The sequence below is a fragment of the Pantherophis guttatus genome, chromosome 13 (genome assembly GCF_059756535.1).
Source record: "Pantherophis guttatus breed Tessera chromosome 13, ASM5975653v1, whole genome shotgun sequence".
NCBI lineage: Eukaryota > Metazoa > Chordata > Lepidosauria > Squamata > Colubridae > Pantherophis > Pantherophis guttatus.
The window spans coordinates 2,218,174-2,238,973 of record NC_142075.1 but is presented as its reverse complement, the minus strand read 5'-3'; the positions used below and the strand labels follow the sequence as shown (position 1 = coordinate 2,238,973).

Genomic DNA, 20,800 nt, shown 5'->3' with positions numbered 1-20,800 from the left:
CTGAATTAATGCCATGTGGCAAGTCTCCATATAAAATTGTCTCCAGCGCAACAACTCAAATTGCTAGTGCCAAACGTAGCTAATGGCTTAAGACAAATAATTTACTAGGCTCCCAAAATTAAATTCAAGATAGAAGGGACTAGTGACAAGGGAACAAAGCCACCTGATTCAATTGGAATCCAAGTTTACCCACTCATGAAGCTTACCTCTGGATCTGCAAATATCCCGGTGAGTTTCTGGTAGGTGAAAGTCCCAGTCTGCAGAATCAAATCACCTCCCTGGTCAGAGCTTTGCCCACACAGGACTAGCAGCTTGTGGGCAGAAGGGTCACATATCAAAGAACGGACCTGTTCACATCAGAGATGGATTTCAGCTTCTTATTCGTGACTTCTGGGTTTTCAGAACTTGAAGTGCCCCACCTCCCCTAAGATTTAGAAACACCTGCCAAGCTCTTTAATGCTTTGGGACTCATATTCACCCAACAGTGTTCAGGAGAATCAATACATTGCAGTTAAATAAAGAGGAAGAGCAGGAGGTCATCTTACTTTTTAGAAGGCAGAGCCTGGATGCCATAGCTAAGCACAGTTTTGAGGAATGGCTCAAGACATTTACACATTTTAGTTCATATTTGACAGGCCATCGTACAGTTCTGTTGCAGAAACTCTGATAAAACCAGACATGCTGGCCTTGTCTATTTTTACCTCTGACACAGCGCTCCACTCGTCAGGATTGACTAAAATGACTGTGTCCAGGTCCTCACTCTGGTGGTGGAGGGTCCTCTGACCTGGAGAGAAGGAGAGAAGTTTTGTTTTTCAAATAGATCTGCCAATTGCAATACTTTGCAATTGCAATACTTTGCAATTGCAATACTTTGCAATTGCAATGTTTGCTTCAACACTCAAGGCTATTATGACCAGGTCTTTTCTGAATCCTTCAGGTGGAAAGCTTCACGTCTAGAGTTGATTGTAACTGCTCATGTTGATATTTTCTCCTGTTCATTCTCCAACTGCACTTGGAGAATGCACTTGGAAATTGCACTTGGTTTTCAGGGTTTCTGGTGGGAAATTATGGCAGGCTGACATCTTTGAAGGAGCACTGTTTGGAAGGTGGTTTCTGGTTGATGTGATCTTGTCAGATCAATTGTATAATAAATTGCACTCTGGACAGCAGCTCCTCATGAGTAAACTACAGCAAAGGAAGCTTTGCAGTGGGTTTGAAAGATGAGCTGCTGGAAATTCCATGATTCCACCTGTGCTCTTAATTTTGATGTAACCTATAGGGCATTAAGCTCCACCTTCCTCATTTCTTAATCACTCTGGGAAGTAATTAATCTACAGGTACAGATTTATTTATTTTTTTGGTAGCAAAGATAAGATTTCTTGCAATGAGCTAAACCTTCTTTTGGGATTAGAAAAAAAGAAAAGAAAGAAAAAGACTTTGATTTAAAGAAAAAAACCTTAAAGAAAATATTTTAGAACTTTTTAAATGGATAAAGGGTAGTCTTTTTTTTTTTTCCAAAAAAAACTTATTTTTATAACTTGTATCTTTAACAAAAGTGCTTTGGTATAAATTTGCTCCAAGACAGTTAGAGACCAGACCTTCTTGGCAATGCTTTCTGTTTCCTGTTAAAGATTACATCTAATTGGTGGAATATACATAACAAAAAAGCTAATGAACTAGACTTGGAGATTTAGTGTTGTAGTTTACAGAGATCTACTAAAAAGAAAATTGTTAAAGCTACAGAAAGATAAAAAAGAAAAAAGTGGGGCAGGCTTGTATTTTACTTTTGCTTGCTTGAGATATTTTTGTTTTTTTGGTTTATAAGATATATACTAGAAAAATGGCAAGGAGGAGCTTGCTAGAGCAATCTTCAGAAAAAAATAATTAATCATGCTTCAGAAATTATTTGAACAAATGGGAAATTTATAAACTGGAATGCTGAGTGGATATAAGCACATTCAGGTGATGTGTATTTGTGTAAATGAGGGAGGATGCGACCTAAGGAGATCAACACCCTATTATTATTATTAGGCAGCTTCTTTTCCTCAGGCAAAATGCCCCCCCCCAAAAAAAGATTTAACTGACTCTGATAAGTCAAAAATTGTAAAAAAGTCTTTCAGAGGGATGCAGCACTCTTTGCTAAGATATTGGGGTGTGATCACAGAACCATCAAATGTTTTGTTGCAAATGGTAATCAGGGCAGAAAGAAATGTGTTGAGAAAAAAGATGCGAATTAACTGCCAAAGATTTGAGAAGAATCAAATGTGAAAGTACTAGGAATCCATTATCCTCCAGTGCTGTCATACTCCACAATTGCAACCTACCTGGAGTGCTCAGAAGTACGAGGTGTTCAGTGCCCAGAGACATGGCCAAGGTAAGGAAGGCTGAAACCCGACCACCACTGAACAAGACACATAAGTTGAAATGGCAGGAATGGGCCAAGAAATATCTGAAGACAGATTTTTCAAAGGTTTTAGGGACTGATGAGATGAAAGTGACTCTTGATGGACAAGATGGAAGGGCCCGTGGCTGGATTAGTAAGGGGCACAGAGCTCTACTTCTACTCAGGACACCAGAAAGTTGGAGGTGAGGTACTGATATGGGCTGGTATTATTGAAGATGATTACCTTCCCCTGAGGGAAGGATGTTTAAAGCAATTGGGGGAGTGGCAGAGGAGTATCCCTGAATCTGTGATCACCAATTGGGGCTGGCTTGGAACCAATAGAAGACAGGAGAAACTGGAGGGTGAGGTTTGGCAGGAGGTGGTGAGGGGAGAGAAATGGGCGATTTGATGCCCTTTCAGACAAAACTGCCTCAGCACAGTGGGCCCAGACTGCTGTTGATAAATGCTAGTCCCTCTGGGAGGGAGATGGGTGACTTATAAATTTGATAATATGTGATAAGAAGCTAATGGTCATCTGGGACAATCTAACAGTGACCTCTTGTGGAGATGATGAATGGTGAAGGATAGCCTGCTACACTGAGCTTAGAGAAAACTTGAGAACCCCAATCATGGCTTGCTGAAGGACATCCATCTGGTGGAGTTATTTCAACTATTTGTGTTGTGGGATATTAACCTCCAAGTAGGAATTTCTGGGAACGATTGGAAATTCACTGTATCATGGCAATTATGGGTTTGTCACACAAAATTTCACACCCACCTCCACAGAGGTGGCTAAGAGTCTAGCAGCTAGATCTTGTTTTCACCAAATGGTTGATGTGCAACCTGAAACTGGACAATGTGAAGTTCCTGCCTGACCTGCCTGAGTTTTGCTCCCATCAGTAACCTTCATAGAGTGGGAAGAATGGGAATGATGGTCTACTCAGGCAGGAGATAATAGATTCAGAAGCATCTCTAAGCTCTTGGCAGGCTCAGCAAGTGGTCAAGCTCTGGATTGCAAAGATCCCCTGAGCACCCTCTTCCCAGGGGCTCCTTGCTCTACCCTGGAGCTCTAAACCTCTGAAAGAGATTTGGAAGGAAACTAGAAGCACTCTTAATAACCAAGCTTCTGCTGTGGTGATTAGGCAAGAATCCTTTCTCTGCCGGTGGAAGATGCCCCAGATCCCTCCTTAGGAGGAGGCAGAAGGTTCTCCTGTAAGCAGCCCTGAGATCTTGGGAGAATATTTGCCCCCAAACTCTCCAATTTGCTCTGGCCTGGACTGCGTGGATGAGGGAATGGAGGTGGGTCAGTGACCCCTGAAGGAGCCGGGCTCTCTAAGGGAGCCCTTTGACTGCCCTGACAGCCCAGAAGGGAGGTCTGCTCTGATCCCTGGAGATAGGCGCTACCGCTGACCAGCCTTCCCTTGAGGGCCTGATGGGAGGCCCCAGAGGAGCCCACCGGCGGATGGCTGAACGCTGCTGCTGCACTGTGCCTGCCTGCGCGTGACTTTCCCGGGCCGGGAAGGAGAAGGGCGGCCCTCCTGCCGCTTTCCGACCTTCGGGGCCGAGGCCTGGGGGCTTCTCCAGGTCGGGGCCCTTTCCTTCCTTTTGCCCGATTCACTGGAGACCCTTTCATGGGTCTGCACTTCCGCCAATCGCCGAAGGGACGGGCCCCAATGGCCGGCATGGCTGCGGGGCCCGGAGGCGCGGCCCCGCGGCCGGGAGACCCTGCTTCGGCTGGAGCATCCGCCGCGGCCGCTCGCGCCGGCTGTCCCCGAGGCCGCTGGGCACCCCGAGGCCGGAGGCTCGGCCCCGGGGATGGGCGGGGCGCCGGGCGTTCGGAGAAGAGGGCGCCAGCTGCGGAATTTGCCGCAGTGGGCGCGCCGGGCGAGCGCGCGCAGCAACTTCCCTAGCTTTCCTCCTCGCGGGAGACGGGCGGGCGTTGACCGAGGAGCCCTCCCCGCAGGCCGAAAAGCGGCTCCGGAAGGCGGCGGGCAGGTGCCGCCTCTCCCCGGCTGAAGCTGGGGAAACTTCGCTCGGCGCGCCCCTCGCGGACCGCTGCGCCCTCCCTGCCTCCCAAAGGCGCCAACGCGGGAGATCTGGGGGGGGGCTAATGGGGCCGAGATCCCTCGCGCCGGACCATCAGGGCCGCCCCGCTGGCCTTCTCCGCCGGCTGGATGCGCAGAGCGCCGAGGGGACGCCCGCCTGCTTCTCCGCAATTGCCGCCGCCGCCGCGCTCCCCGCCTCACCTGCCCGGCGGCGGACGTTCCTCGCGGGGTCCCCTGCCGGCACCGCCCCGCGTTCGGATGCCCGCGTTGACTAGCCGGCCGGCGGGCCCGGGAGCACCAGACAGCTGCTGCTGCTGCTGTCAGCGCGCGGAGGAGGAGCCGCCCGCCCAGGCAGCCGTAACCCCTTGTGAGCCGCGGCCGCGCTTGCCGCCGCCGGGCGCCGCGAGCGAGAAGACGGAGGCGGGCGCCCTCCTCCGCCGCAGCAGGGGGCCTAAGGCCCGCGGAGGCAGGGGCGCGGACGGACCCGCGGTCTTCCTGCCGGGGGTCTCAAGAGCCTGGCCGGCAGTTCCCCAAAACCAAATCCCCCCGCCCGCGAAGGCGCTCCTCGGCAAGGAGAAGCCTGCCCGAGTGTGGCTGGGCTGCCGCGGCGGTCCCGCTCCCCGGCCCCGATGGCGCGGCGCTGCCTTCCCCCCGGTTTGGCCGCCCCAAAGACAGAAGTTTCAGGATCTGGACGTCTGGCGCCTTCCGCCGAAAGGTCCACTTGGTGCGGACCATTCTCGGTCTGGCGGAGGGTCCTTTTGGGGTACGGGACGCCTTTGCTTGGGCTACCCGAACTCGGATTCCCGCCTCAGCGCCGGCTCTGATTGGCTTTCCACAGCAGCAGCAGCCATTTATTCAACTTGTACAATAAAGAAATTACAATAAAATCAGTAAAACGGGGGCCTGGGTGAAAAGTTCACCCACACAGCAGCGGGGGGGGGTCCTGCTCATTGCAAAGGCGAACGTTGGTGCAGAGAAGGGACGCTTCTGGGGTCCCAACAGAGAAGAGATTGAATTGAAGGAACACCAGAAGCCCCCACCCTGCAGGATTCAATGCAGATGCCACCGGAGATAACAGTAAAGAAATAGCCATGTTCCTATATACTACTTTAATATTTTATATATGAAATAAAGTCAGAATCCAAGTAATGCACCTCACTTATTTGGTCCACTACACTGGCAACATCTCGTCTGTATCGATTCCCAGAGTTTTCCTGAATAATCTCAATATTTCATTCTCTATACATCTCTAAACTGGATTTTATTAGAATTTCATTTCTAATCATTGATGAGATGATGACTTTGGCAACAATAAACCAATATGGAGAATAATGCAATGGTCAACATATGATCACGGTGATTTAAAAAATAAATAATACTTTTTTGTACAGCATTATTATGTACACTTTTTTCTAACTTGAGGATATTTCCATCAACCCCTGCTAATAAATGACAAGTTGTACCAGAGAAATTACATCATGTTATCTGCAAAGGAAGCTGAAACACAGGTGGTCTCATCCATCCTTCCAGTTCATGGAAGAAGGCAGGCAAGGGAAAGAAAAAGGCTAAAAGTCAATGGCCAATTACACCAACAGCATAAGCAGGAGAACATTTCATTTCTGAGGCCAGGATTTTTCAAATATGAAGATAGACTTGATATTTGTAGCACTTGAAGTGTAGCACTTCGTATAAATTGGATTTGGCTAAAGCAATGTGAATTTGATCAATGGAGGGTAGGGAATGTATGTTTAACTGACCTCAGATAAACAATAGCACACAGAAGTTATGGGAGGTGAACTTGAATTGTTAGCATGAGAAGGAAAATATTCAATAGGTATATCAGATATCTGATGGAATAAGTCCCCTACTAGAATACCCAAAGCCCCTATCTGCTGTTGGGGCCAAAATGTTGCATTCTAGAAAAGATTTGATCCATCTTGAACTTGATCCATTTGGCTTTCTGCTTAGATATGCCATAAACGTATTACTACCATCTGGAACGAGCTCCCCCCAGAGATACGGAAGATCCCGGACCTGCGCACGTTTCGCCGTGCTCTCAAAACTTTTCTATTTTAGCAAGCTGGCCTGGCCTAACTCCCATCTTTTAAATTTTTAAATTTTTTAATTCGTGATTTTACAAATTGGGTGTTTTAATCTGTGTTTCGGCCGATATATTTAATAATTTTAAGGGATTTTTTAATATTTGTATTATCTGTATTTTATCTTGGCTGTTCACCGTCCTGAGTCCTTCGGGAGTAGGGCGGTATAGAAATTTGATTAATAAATAAATAAATAAATAATAAATTTAGTTAATTTATATATCATGTGCACCCAGTTTGCAGACCAGCCATGACTGCTGACAATAGAATCAATATACAGCCAGCAAATTCTGGAATACAACTCCCAAATGACTAAAACTTTTGGACCAGCACGAGTTCTTCATCAGGCAGGGCCCCTCTCTGCGGGTCATCCCAGCCCAGACTGAAGAAGAAGATCTGCTCATTGAAGAACTCACAGGAAAGCAGCTGCCAGAGCAGCAAGATATGTGAGAGTGAGCCTTCCTGATGTGCTCAGAAATCAGAAGCCACTTTATTCTTGTTAAGAGCTGGTCTTTTGTCATGCATGAAACTGAAAAAAAACCTCATGTTTTCAGCTCAGAGGAAAACAGCCTACTTGGAATGTGTCGTCGGAAAAGTCTAAGATGGCTATGTTCCAACAAGATGCCTCAGCCATGTACCGTAATTGTTGGTCTAAAGGACACAACTTGAAATATTCTGAGTGTTCCATGATAGGGAAAATGGGAATTTGAAGCAAGTCCTTACTCCTTCAATTTTTGATCTTGAACTACAGAAGTTGATAGATGAGTTCTATCTTGAGTGCTTTCTATGCCAAAGTTGGCCAAAGAAATGGTCTTTTTAAAGCAAAAATAAACCAAAGCAAACAATGGAAGCGTGCTTTTTGTAGTGGCTCTGCAAACCTTACAGAAGCAAACCATAACAATGGGTGTATTTCAGCATAGTCACATCAGATATCAATTAAATGAGCACAGGCATCCCCCAGAGCTGTGTATTCTCTCCATTACTCTTTTCTCTATTTACCAATAACTGGTTTTTATCTTGGATCAGTGGCGTAGTGAGTTCGGTGGAGGCATGCCAACTACCCAACCATGGACCGATCACTATCTCCTTAGGCTGGGCTTCCATTGTGCCGCCCCCCGCCGCTGGGAGGCGGAACCAGCAACATGGTTCCGCCCCAGGCGCCCGATGGACTTCGAGGGGTTTCAGAGGGAGCTTGAGACTATCTATCTCTCTTTCCCACGCCCCAGTCGAGACTCTGGTGGATGCCTGGGAAAAGGCGGCTGCCGGAGTTCTCGACCGGGTTGTGCCTTTGCAACCTCTGACCCGACACGGATCCTGGTTGGCTCCTTGGTTTACTGAGGAGCTCCGGGAAATGAAGCATCGGAGGAGAGGTCTGGAGAGCTGTTGGAGGTCCAGTCGTTCCGAATCTGACCGATCACAGTTGAGATCTTTTACTCGATCTTACCTGGTGGCGATGGAGGTGGTGAAGTGGGCTCACTTCTCTGCCCTCATCGCGACCGCAGAGAATCACCCGGCTGCCCTGTTTAGGGTGTCCCGCTCCCTTTTGCATCAGGGAACGGGGGATGACCCTATGCGGGGGCGGGTCAAGGAATTTAGTGAACACCTGCGGGATAAGATCGCTCAGATTCGGGAGGGGCTGGACTCTGACTGGGCAGAGTCAGTGGGGGAGGTGATTTGGGACGAGTTTGATCCTGTTACTCCCGAGAAAGTGGACAGGATCATGGGGAAGCTGAGTACCACCACGTGTGTGCTGGAACCGTGTCCCTCCTGGCTCGTTTATTCGGCCCGGGAGGTCACACGTGGCTGGATCCAGGCAATGATAACTGCCTCCGTGGGTGAGGAGAATTTCCTGGCCGCCTTGAAGGAGGCGGTGGTGAGACCCCTCCTCAAGAAGCCTAGCCTGGATCCAGCTATTTTGAATAACTTCCGTCCTGTCTCCAACCTTCGCTTTATTGCGAAGGTTGTTGAGAGTGTGGTGGCACGTCAGCTCCCGTTGGCCCTGGATGAAGCAATATATCTGGACCCGTACCAGTCGGGTTTCAGGCCTGGATACAGCACAGAGACGGCATTGGTCGCGCTAGTGGATGATCTCTGGAGGGCTCGGGACAAGGGTTATTCCTCTGTCCTGGTCCTATTAGATCTCTCAGCGGCTTTTGATACCATCGACCATGGTATCTTGCTGTGGCGCCTTGAGGGGTTGGGAGTGGGGGGCACTGTTTTATGATGGTTCTCCTCCTACCTCTCTGGGCGTTCGCAAGCAGTGTTGGCGGGGGGACAGAGATTGGCCCCGAGGCCCCTCACGTGTGGCGTCTCTCAGGGGTTGGTCCTCTCTCCCCTTCTGTTCAACATCTATATGAAGCCGCTGGGGTAGATCATCCGTGGCTTTGGGGTGGGGTATCATCAGTATGCTGATGATACCCAACTTTTTATATCCACCCCGAATCAGTCCAGTGATGCCCTCGACGTGATGTCCCGGTGCAGATCTGGATGGGGAGGAACAGACTTCAGCTCAACCCTGCCAAGACAGAGTGGCTGTGGATACTGGCATCGCGGTTCCAGGAGAATATTTCATCGTTGGCTATAGGGGGTGAGGTGTTGCCCCCTGTAGAAAGGGCACACAATCTAAGCATCCTCCTGGACTCACAGTTGACTCTGGACGACCATGTTATGACCGTGACCAGGGGGGCATTTGCTCAGATTCATCTGGTCCACCAGTTGCGCCACCTGGACCGTGATGACCTGTGCACAGTCACATGCGCTCATCACCTCCTGGATCGACTACTGCAATGCTCTCTACATGGGGCTGCCCTTGAAGACCACCCGGAGGCTTCAGCTGGTGCAGAATGCGGCCGCGCGGGTAGTGATGGGAGTGTCCCGACACTCTCATGTTACACCCCCTCCTGCGGGACCTGCATTGGCTACCGGTTGCCCTCCGGGTGAGATTCAAGGTGCTGGTAATTACCTATAAAGCCCTACATGGCTTAGGCCCGGGGTACCTGGCGGACCATCTGCGGCCAGCGACAGCTCCCCATCGCCCGGTGCGCTCTCACAGGGAGGGCCTCCTTGGGGTCCTGTCAGCCAGACAGTGTCGGCTGGCGACTCCCAGGGAGCGGGCCTTCTCTGTGGGCACCCCTACTCTGTGGAATCAGCTCCCCCTGGAGTTCCGGATGGCCCCTGACCTTCGCTCTTTCTGCTGTGACCTCAAAACATGGCTATTTGGCCTGGCCGGATTGGACTGAAGGGGTTTTTAAAGGGGATTGTATTGGTTTTTATATTTTAATACTTAATTTTATGTGTTCTTTATCATTGTGAGCCGCCCTGAGTCCTTTGGGAGAGAGGGCGGCATACAAGTTTAATAAAATAAATAAATAAAATAAAATAAACTGCATCTCAAAGCATCTTTCAGTTAAAATATTGAAGTTTGCTGATGATACAAGGCAGGAGTGAAATGCTACCGATTAGGACTGGTTCAAGCAAACCAGTAGTAATAAAAGCTACTGGTTCAGGCAAACCAGTAGTTAAAAAATGCTACCATTTTGGATGAACCAGTATTTCTGACGATTCTGACAAAAGCAGTATTTCCTGCTTTCTAGTGAATATAAATCGCGTGGCACAGCTGTTCCCCCCCTCGCTATTCTACTTACCTTAGAAAAGTTTTATTAATCCTTTTTATTAATCTTTCAGCGCTGCGTGGTAGCGCAAAGTGTAGCGAAGTGAACCGGTAGCAGACTTCGGAGCATTTCACCCCTGATACAAGGTCATTGGTCTCATTCGAGATGATGTTGAGTCTGCATGTACACAAGAGGTAGATCAACTGGCCTGTGATGCAGCCAGAACAATCTGGAGCTGAACACGCTTAAAACTAGAGAAACTGAATTTTAGGAGGAGCCCTTCTACCACCTCTTACAATATTAGACAACACAGTATCAATAGTACAGACCTTCAAGTTTCTGGGTTCTATAACATCCCAGGATTTGAAATGGATACCTAACATTAGAATCATCATTAAAAAGGCACAACAAACAATATTCTTCCTGCATCAATTTAGAAAGCTCAGATTGCCCCAGGAGCTGCTGATATAGTTATATAGAGGAATTATTGAGTGTCATTTGTACTTCTGTAACTATCTGGTTTGGTAGAGCAACCAAACGACAGTTACAGACTTCATAGTTAGGACTGCAGAAAATATAATTGCAATCAACTTGCCTTTCATTGAGGACCAGTATACTGCATGAGCCAGGAAGAGAGCTGAGAAAATATCCCTCCCATCCTGGACATCAACTGTTTCAATTCCTCCACTTAGAACCCTGCTATAGTTTGACCCTACATGTCAAAACAACCAGTCACAGGGACAGGTTTTTTCCCTCATGCCATCACTCTGTTGAACAGCACTGTCTTATGTTTAAGGATATTTACCCATGTAAATAAGGATATTTATAATAATATAATATAATATAATATAATATAATATAATATAATATAATACCCATATAAGTAAGGATATTTACCCATACAGTATGGCTGTATTATTATTATTATTCTCATCTTGTCTACTACCTTCTCCTATTGGTACCTTATGATTATATTACCTTGTTTTCTATGTACATTTGTTGTCTGTATGTACATGCTGTTTGTATGTTTATATGTACACTGATAATATTATCTTGTTCTTTGTATGTATACTGAGAACTTTTGCACTGGAGGCAAACTCCTTGTGTGTCCAATCACATTTGGCCAATAAAGTATTCTAGGAATAACCTAACAGCAGAATATAGTTTTCTGGCTATTGGTTTGAGGCTGTCTTTTGCAATTGACTGATGGTGAACTTGTTGGTGTTCGGTTTTTTTTAAATTTGATTTATATGCCGCCCTTCTCCGGAGACTCAGGGCGGCTTACAGTGCGTTAAGCAATAGCCTTCATACTTTTGTATATTTTATACAAAGTCAGCTTATTGCCCCCACAAACTGGGTCCTCATTTTACCTACCTTAGAAAGGATGGAAGGCTGAGTCAACCTTGAGCCTGGCAAGATTCGAACTTACTTTAATTGCAGACAGCTGGTGTTAAATTACAGTGCCTTGTCTGCAGAGCTATCCAGGCTCCTGTTGATGGTGTTCAAGATGCACCCCAGGCATCTATTTACTACTGGTATTACCTTTGCTCTCTTTTGCCACAATCATTCCATTTCTATTTGCAGATTTTTGTATTTTGTTATCTTCTCCAATTCTTTCTCTCTATTCTGCTGTCTCCCAGTCCTGCCATATCCACTATTCAGACTTTTTTTTATCAACAGTTGTTAACTCTTGGGTGTGATGTGGCAGCTGCCTCTCTGTTTGAATTCTAAAGTCCCAGAGCACTTTAGCTTCTTCATTTTCTAAGACTTTCTCTATTTTATGGTTTCACCAGTTCTAGCTTGCAGGCAAATGATAGTTTTGCTTATTTTCCAATGCACTTCTGTTGCTACTTTATTATGCTGTTGTTAGTAGCCAGTCTTTATGATCTTCTTGAGCAACTAACTAGACAGTCCACTATTTCTTCAGCTTTTTTGCAGAAGCAGCACTTACTGCCTGTTGCTGTCTTCTCAATTCTGAGTTTGTATGCCTTTGTTCTGAAGGCTTGGTCTTATGCAGCCAGAATTAGCCTTTCTGTCTCTATATTTCCCCTGCTATTTTTTTAATGTACTGGCCATGAAATCCTTTATCTTCCCTTGTCTCTTTTCTGTTCTTCATTTGGTCTTTCTTGTAAGCCAATTTGGTCTCTCAGTAGGTCTTCCTGGTACAGGCAGTCCTCAACTTATGATCACAATGGAGCCCAAAATTTATGTTGCTAAGTGAGACATTTGTTAAGTGAGTTTTGCTCTATTTTACAATTTTTCTTGCCACAGTTGTTAAGTGAATCTCTACAGTTGTTAAACCGGGCTGGCAAGGGAAGGAGTCTGCCCTGAGGAGCAGGGAGACCATAGAATTTCCATCCATCCCCCTCTTTGGGGAGAAAACCCTGGCATCTCAGCAGGAGGAATCACACTCATTCGGAAGCGATCCAGAATATGAACCTGTCAGGTTTCGATGTCATCTCAAATAAATTGCACTCCCAAACAATTAATTTTTGCTGAAATATTCCATTTATTGAGTACGACAGATCTGGCCCCAATTTTGTCGTAGCCAATACTAACCCTCTGACCCCCAAACCCTTCCCTTTCCGTTCCCCAATTCTAATCTTCTCATTGGCCATCTTCCAAGTCAGTCTCCCCAGCTTCTGACCTCACCCCACAGGAATGTCTTCCCTCCCATCCCATCTCCTAGGGGATATTATCTACAGAGAAAATAAGTAGGTGAAAAGTCAAGCCTCGTCTCCTCCTTTTTATGGCAGCATCAGAATGCTGACAGAACCACTGGTAAACAAACCAATTAAACCGCTTACCCTCCCCTTAAGACTATTTATCCCAAACCAGGACAGGGAGATAAATATCTCCACTCTAGTGGACTCAGGGTGCACCCATTGTTTGAGGGGAGTTGGGGAGTTGGGGATTAGTATAAGAAAGCTGAAAAACCCCATTGCTTTCTGCCAACTAGATGGGTCAATAGCAGGAGGGGAGCCAGCTTCTTTTGCCACCGAGCCTCTACATATAGGCATCGGAAGCCACGAGGAAATGCTTACATTTATAGTGGCTCCTGGCATGGAATGGCCATTAGTTCTGGGCCTTGCATGGCTGAAAAAATGGAACCCCAAATTCAATTGGAAACAAGGCATCATAAAATTTCAGATGAACGTGACTTTTGCTGAGAAGCCACATAAAGGAACTGAGGGGGCAGAGAACTGAGAAACAGCCATGCCTGGTCATGCCATGCCAACTGAGGGCATACCCATAGAATACAAGGATTTGGCTGAAGTTTTTAGTGAAAAAGCCTCAGACGAGTTCCCTCCTCACCGCGCCACCGACTGCGATAGAAATCTTACCCAGCGCTAAACTCCCTAAACCCAAGATCTACAACATGTCACCGGGGGAGTTGGAAGAGCTGAGAACATTTATTGAGAAAAACCTAGCAAGGGGTTTCATCGAACCAGCCCAACCAAAAATCGCAGCTCCAGTGCTCTTTAGAAAGAAAAAAGATGGCTCAAAACGTCTCTGTGTTGATTTTCATACCCTGAATGCGATCAGTGTGGAGAACACGTATCCCCTCCCCTTTATGAAAGATATGCTAGCACACCTCACTAAAGGGAAAATTTTTTTCAAAGCTGGACTTAAGGGAGGCTTACTACCGTGTCAGAATTAAGGAGGGAGACGAGTGGAAAATGGCATTTAACACACCCCTCGGGTGCTACCAATTCAAAGTGCTCCCCTTTGGGTTACAAGGAGCTCCTGCAGTGTTTATGCAGTTAATAAATGAAGTGCTACATCAGCATTTGTATAAGGGGGTCCTGGTCTATTGGACGACATTTTAATATGTACCGAGACCAAAGCAGAACATGTAAAACTAGTCAGGGCGGTTTTAAACAAACTCCGCTCTGCCAAACTTTATGCTAAACTTTCTAAATGTGAATTCCACCAAGAGAATATTGACTATTTGGGGTACTGTATTTCACACCAGGGCGTAGAAATGGATCCTCTAAAAGTGTAGGCTGTACTTGATTGGGAACCTCAACGCACGGGTAAACAGTTACAGAGCTTCCTGGGTTTTGCCAATTTTTACTGCCAGTTTATCCCTGCTTTTGCTCAGATTGCCCTCCCCATCACCAAGCTCTTAAAAACAAAGGGGGAGGGCAACCCTAAACCGAAGCAGCCGTTGAACTGGATCTGGAATGCCAGGTGGCATTTGAAAAACTTAAAATGGCTGTTCTCAGCAGAACCAATTCTAGATCACCCAGACACAGAGAAACCATTTGTCATACAAGCAGATGCCAGCGATGTGGCAATAGGAACGGTCCTGCTTCAGAAAAATGAGCAAGACCAAATACAACCATGCACTTACACATCCAAAAAGTTGAATGAGACTGAGCAAAGGTGGACCATTTGGGAGAAAGAGGCTTATGCAGTTTGTTGGGCATTGTTAACTTGGAGACATTCCCTAGAAGGCAGTAAGACCCTTTTGAAGTCCGGACTGATCATAAAAAGCTAGAAGCCCTAAAGGAACCTCTCCCCAAAACAAATACGATGGGCTCAGTACTTTAAATGGTTTGATTTTACTCTAAAATACCTCCTGGGGGGGAAAAACTTTCTGGCAGATGCACTATCCAGAAAAATGCAATATAGTATGAAATCAGATGTAATCAAACCCTAGTACAAAACAATCAACTAGCTGCTAAAGTAATCACCAGATCCTAGACAAAACAGGAAACATTGACGGACAATGACACCACCCAAACTTTAAAACAAGCATTGGCCTTGAAATTAATGGTTTTTGAACCATAAATCCAGCTGTCTGATGAAAGAAGACTTGGCTTGGGTGGGAGGGAAGTTGTATGTTCCAGCCAGCCAAAGACTATGCTTAATGGTAAGGTGCCATGACTCCAAATTAGCTGGACATTTTGGGTTTGTGCAAACTTTGCACCTGATTAAAAGACAATTTTGGTGGCCATCACTAAAAAAGGATATAGAAAATTATGTAGCTAGCTGCCCCATTTGTGCAGCAGCAAAAAGACGTCAGGGGAAAACAGGTCTATTGCAGAAGGTAGCTGAGCCTTCAGTGCCATGGAGAGAGATTGCTATGGATTTCATCGTAGAATTGCCAATTAGTGAGGGAAATACTGTTATTTGGGTCGTGGCAGATCTGTTTTCAAAACAGGCAGATTTTATACCTTGCCAAAAGATCCCAACTGCTAAAAGTTTAGCCAAATTATTCCTAATACACATTTATCGACTTCATGGAGCTGCACATAGGATCATCTCCGACAGAGGGGTTCAATTCACCTCCAAATTTTTAAGGGCATTTTTGGACTTACTTGGTACTGGCCAGGGGTTGAGCTCCTCCCACCACCCGTCTACTAATGGAAATTCTGAAATTTTGAACTCGGTGCTAGAACAATATCTAAGATGTTTTATTAATTTTCAACAGGATAACTGGACCAAACTTTTGCCTTCTGCTGAAGTTGCATTTAATAATGCTGTACATTCAAGCACTGGTTTTACCCCTTTTAGACAGGCCAGGATTTCAGTCCCATGCCTGAACTACCCACAGAAGAACCCACCATCCCCTCACTTAAGGAGTGGATGGATAATTTGCAAAACACATGGCCAATGGTTAGATTAGCCTTAAAAGAAGCTAGAGAGACTTTTAAAATTCAAGCTGACAAAAAAAGGATGGAACCCAAACCTTTTCATGTTGGAGACAGAGTATACTTATCTACAAAATTCCTGAAATTATTACAACCATCAAAGAAACTAGGGCCAAAGTTCATTGGACCTTTTCCCATCACTAGAGTCATCAATCCAATAGCAATTGAACTACTCTTTCCAAAGACACTCAGGCAAGTCCACCCAGTATTCCATATTAGTTTATTCAAGCGAGAAGTAATCTCATCCCTCAGACCACCTGCATCTACACCACCTGTTCCCATCATGATTGAAGGTGAACAACACTTTGAAATCAAGGAAATTCTTGACTCTAGGACCCACAGAGGGAAAATCTAATACTTAGTCGCTTGGAAACATTTACCATCAGTACACAATGAATGGGTCACTAAACACCATGTTAGGGCTCTAACCTTACTGAGAAAATTTCACTCCCAATACCCTAACAAACCTTGTTAATATACTATCATGAAATTTTGTTTATATATATATATATATATATACAGGTGGAACTTTCGTTTTCTAAGGAGGGTAGCATGTCAGATCCCTAAGAGTGATACTGACAATCAATTGGGAGAAGGGGGAGGCTTGGATTCGATTTAATAGCATTGCCTGTGTCAACAGATATTTTACAACTTATATCCTGGTGCCAAAGAGCCCTGAGATCCTCTTAATGTGGAGGAATGTTTATGATAGCCATGTGGGTTGTTTCACTTTAAAGGATAACAATGTGAATACATGTTTGTTTGGGTTGTCAGGGAAACTAGTAAAGAAAACATCTTCACACTTGTGTATTGGCTAAAATCTACATTCTGACTTAAAGGGAGGGGTCTACTGCTTTAATCCTACTTGTTTTGCCTAAGGGTATTCAGATCTTCCTTTTTTTTTTTTTAAATTTGATTTATATGCCGCCCTTCTCCGGAGACTCAGGGCGGCTTACAGTGGCTTACAGTGCGTTAAGCAATAGCCTTCATACGTTTGTATATTTATACAAAGTCAGCTTATTGCCCCCACAAACTGGGTCCTCATTTAACCTACCTTAGAAAGGATGGAAGGCTGAGTCAACCTTGAGCCTTGGAGAGATTCGAACCAGCAGTAAATTGCAGGCAGCTGTGTTAATAACAGGGTGCTTTAAACCACTGTAGTACCAAGGCTCTTGGTACTTGGTGCTTTAACTGGGTTGCTATCACTTCTGCTTAATAAAAGGTTCCTTTTGAACGACCACGTTTCAAGAGTTTTTACTTTCTTAAGTTGGAAGGAGAGGCAATCATTACATGATGTTATTTCCGTAGGGCATCTTGATTCTTTCAGTTTTAACTGTTTCCCTGTTTGATGGTAAGTATGGCACATTTGTCCAATCCAGACTCCATTGCAATATCTTGGCTGTATATATGGACAGTGTTGAGCAGTGATTCTATTTCAGATGGTGTTTTTTCCTTACAGCTTCGGATCATCCCTGAAAAGAAGGTGGGATAGTCTGGCAGATGCTTTTGACCTTTGATAGCCATGGTCTGAGTTATTCAGTATTGTTGACAGTATTGTATTGTTGATGTGGATAGTAATAATAAAAAGGAGGTTTTTAGAGATTATATTGGGATTAACAATGAAAAAAATAAAGAGGATGGAAAGAGACAATTAAGGAAGGGAGGATGGAACAGAAAGAATATAAAGAACTTAAATGATTACACTGGAGTTTACAGTGAAAAGATAAAAAAGAGAGAAAAGGGTGGAAAATAACAGGAAATATAGGGCAAAATAGAAGAGTTCAGGACTTTGAAATACAAAATGATAATACTGGGATAAATAGCGGGATAAACAGTGGTGAAACAAAAAAAAGAGAAAAGAGGGGGAACAACGGGAAATATAGGGCAAAACAGGAGAGATCAGGATTTTAAGGCACAAAAGGAAAAAAGGGGAAAGAAAAAGGGAAAAATAAAAAGGAAAAGGGAAAAAAGGAAAGAAATGAAAGAGGAATATGATGTATATGACTAGAATTGAAATATGAATTGTAGTAAAAAATAATGTTAAATCATATGATGGTGAAAATGAATTCAAAAATAATTGGAATAATAATTGAAATGTTTTTAATGGTTTACAGTGGTGTGTGTACAAACGATTAAGTAATGATTTGGAATAATACAGGGGGGAAGCTATATGATTAGAGGGTAACAGTTAGAATATTTTTAAATTCAACTAAGGATTTTTTTTCTTCTGGTTCATATATAAATGAAAGAGATATCTATATAATCAATTGATTTATATTAAAATGTTGGATTGTATTAGTTAAGGAAATGTATGTTATAAAATAAGTGGGTTTATTATTAATATAAGAATTAAATAACTGTAACACCACATAATTAATTAATTTGATGATGGATATAAAATTAGATGATAATGTAGTTATTTAATATAGAATAGAAGGGAAAATGGAATTTAGTCAAAATTAGAGATGAAAATGAAGGGTAATATTGGTACAAAATAGATGAAAATAATAATAATAATGTTATGGCAAAAAAGGAGGTATAGAAATTGTAGTTTTAGTTGAAAGGACTAAAAATTGTTTAAATTTGTTAACCGGCCGAATACTCTGTTCAACAAAAATACATTGTATGTTTGTGTGTGTGTTTGTGTAAAAAATAAAAAAAATTACAAAAAAAATAAAGTAGGAATCCTTTGTTTAGCCCAATTGCCATAAAATATATTCCTTGCTATTTTGAGATATAATAATACATAAATTTCTCATGTGATTTGGGATCAATATGCAACCGCTTACTTATTAATAATGAAGGATATATAACATTTTCAACTGATTTGCTTTATTTATTTGCTTTACTCTTGCGCAAACACACATTAGCTTAGTATTTGCAAGTGTCTTACACAAAATTATGGTGCAACCATCCCAGGAATATTACATATAATTCTGGTCATATGCTTGAAGAAGAAAACCTGCCTAGGGGAAGGCCAATTTTGAAAATGAATATTAAATCAACAATTCACAGTCTAACTTGATCTGGGCAGACCAAAGATGATCAGCATTCAGTTGCTCAGCAGAACCGGAGTGTTTTTAAGAGGCTTGTCCAGTGTGAAAGTCGACAAACATCTCTTTAACCAGGGCCCAGAAACAAGCCAGTGATGTGCAGTCAAGTGTCTGCAGCCAAAACTGCTGGATCTGCCTTCTGGGGGCTGACAGGCAAACTGCTATATTTTGGATCACATGAAGTTCAGCCCCCGGTGGAATGCGTTACAGAAGTCTAGGGGCAAGTGGGGACTCCATGCAAGCCGACCAATTTATGGAGACTTCTGCCTTTTAAGCGGGTCCTGTGCTGGTATTAGTATCTTATTCACAATGCTTATGGGAATGTCAAAAGATGAAGAAATGGACTCTGACCTTTGACCTCTGATGAAAAGTGGGCAAGATGACATGTGACAAAGAGTTTGAGCTGCTTATTCAGGTCACAGAATTGAAGGTCAATGTCCCATGAGCGAAGACCTGTTGAAAGACAGGAAATAAGATCACAGTCACTTTAAACTATGGCAATTATATGTTTGTTTGAGCAAATGACTCTGAGCAGCTCAGAATACATTTGGGCTTATGTAGAAAAAGAGTGACACCCCCTTTTTCTTTTTCTTTTTTGCTTGTGGTTGCCTTCCAAGCTGTCAGCAGTTGCTCAGAATATAGGCCCCTTCCTGCAGGATTATTCTCAACCAATCTTCCCTCAGCAAGATGTGGGTCTTGGTCATGTACTGAGTCAGATTACCCCAGCCCTTTTCTGGGGTTATTTTGCATGTGCTTACCTGCCTCAGCAGCCTCTGAGGAATCCTGAAATAAGACCTGAAACCAAAGGCTGTTTTGCTGCATGAAAAACCAGTAACTGAGAAACTGAGAAAGTGACTGGTCAAGAATATTGTGCTTAGTTTAGCTTTTGTTTCTCTGTATGAACTAGTGAATTCTGCACAATTCCATCTGCTTTCTAGGCTGACTATTTGGGGGCTTTGATCTGAAATTGGCTGCACTTTGAATACGAGAACATTGAATTATATTGTAATATTTAAACTTTAAAATGTTCAAAACATAATTCTGCACAATTCAATCAGCTAAAATGTAGATGAAGAGTGCTGTGTTATACAAATTGGCATTAAAAGCCAGCAAATTCTACTTGTGCCAATGCACTGATGATATGACTCATTTCATATCATTTCATTTCATTTCATATCAAGGTGAAGAGCCTTGGTGGCGCAGCAGATTAAAGTACTGTTAAGTAATACCAGCTGCCTGCAATTACTGCAAGTTCGAATCTCACCAGGCTCAAGGTTGACTCAGCCTTCCATCCTTTCGAGGTAGGTAAAATGAGGACCCGGATTGTGGGGGCAATAAGCTGACTTTGAATAAAAAAGAACACCGCTTGGGGGGGGGGCGAAAGCCCTACTAAGCAGGTATATACAAAAGTATGAAGGCTAATTGCTTAACGCATTGTAAGCCACCCTGAGTCTCCGGAGAAGGGCGGCATATAAATTGAACCAATAAATAAATAAATAAATTTGGTGAGAACACAAGAAGAAAACCAAGGTAGGTGAAGACTTAAGATCCCAGCATTGTTTATAATTTTGTGCAAATGTATGTCATTTGATTGATGACAGTAATCATGGGTTAAGCCTGTTAAGGTAGCCGGAATGAAATAACAATGCTCTCCCAAATATGTGTTATCCATAAATGCCACTTAAATAAAACTGATAATTTTAGATCAGAACTCTATAGTGCATTTTTTCTTGTCCTACAAGAAACCATGATTATCAACTCTGACAGCTAATGTCCTCCTTAACTACAATTGAATCTATGGTGACAGCTAAATGTCACAGCAGCAGCAGCAGCATACTTTATTTATTTTTTATTTTTTTTAATTTGATTTATATGCCGCCCTTCTCCGAAGACTCAGGGCGGCTTACAATGTGCTCAGCAATAGCCTTCATCCTTTTGTATATTTATAC

General features: G+C 44.0%; 1 protein-coding gene across 3 annotated transcripts in view; it reads right to left on the bottom strand.

Moving 5' to 3' along the window:
• Positions 1-20,800, bottom strand: part of MAP1A (microtubule associated protein 1A) — a 76,412-nt gene that overhangs the window by 19,603 nt on the left and 36,009 nt on the right. Inside the window, exons 2-4 of one of the 3 annotated variants that reach the window (XM_034435560.3) lie at positions 19,203-19,304; positions 702-784; positions 207-347 (exon numbers count right to left, since the gene is read on the bottom strand). In XM_034435560.3, the coding sequence (XP_034291451.2) occupies positions 207-347; positions 702-784; positions 19,203-19,304 (326 nt within the window). Of the gene's footprint in view, positions 1-206; positions 348-701; positions 785-2,324; positions 2,432-4,629; positions 4,770-19,202; positions 19,305-20,800 lie in introns of those variants that run through there. The other 2 variants (XM_087877941.1, XM_034435561.3) reach the window with 2 other exon arrangements.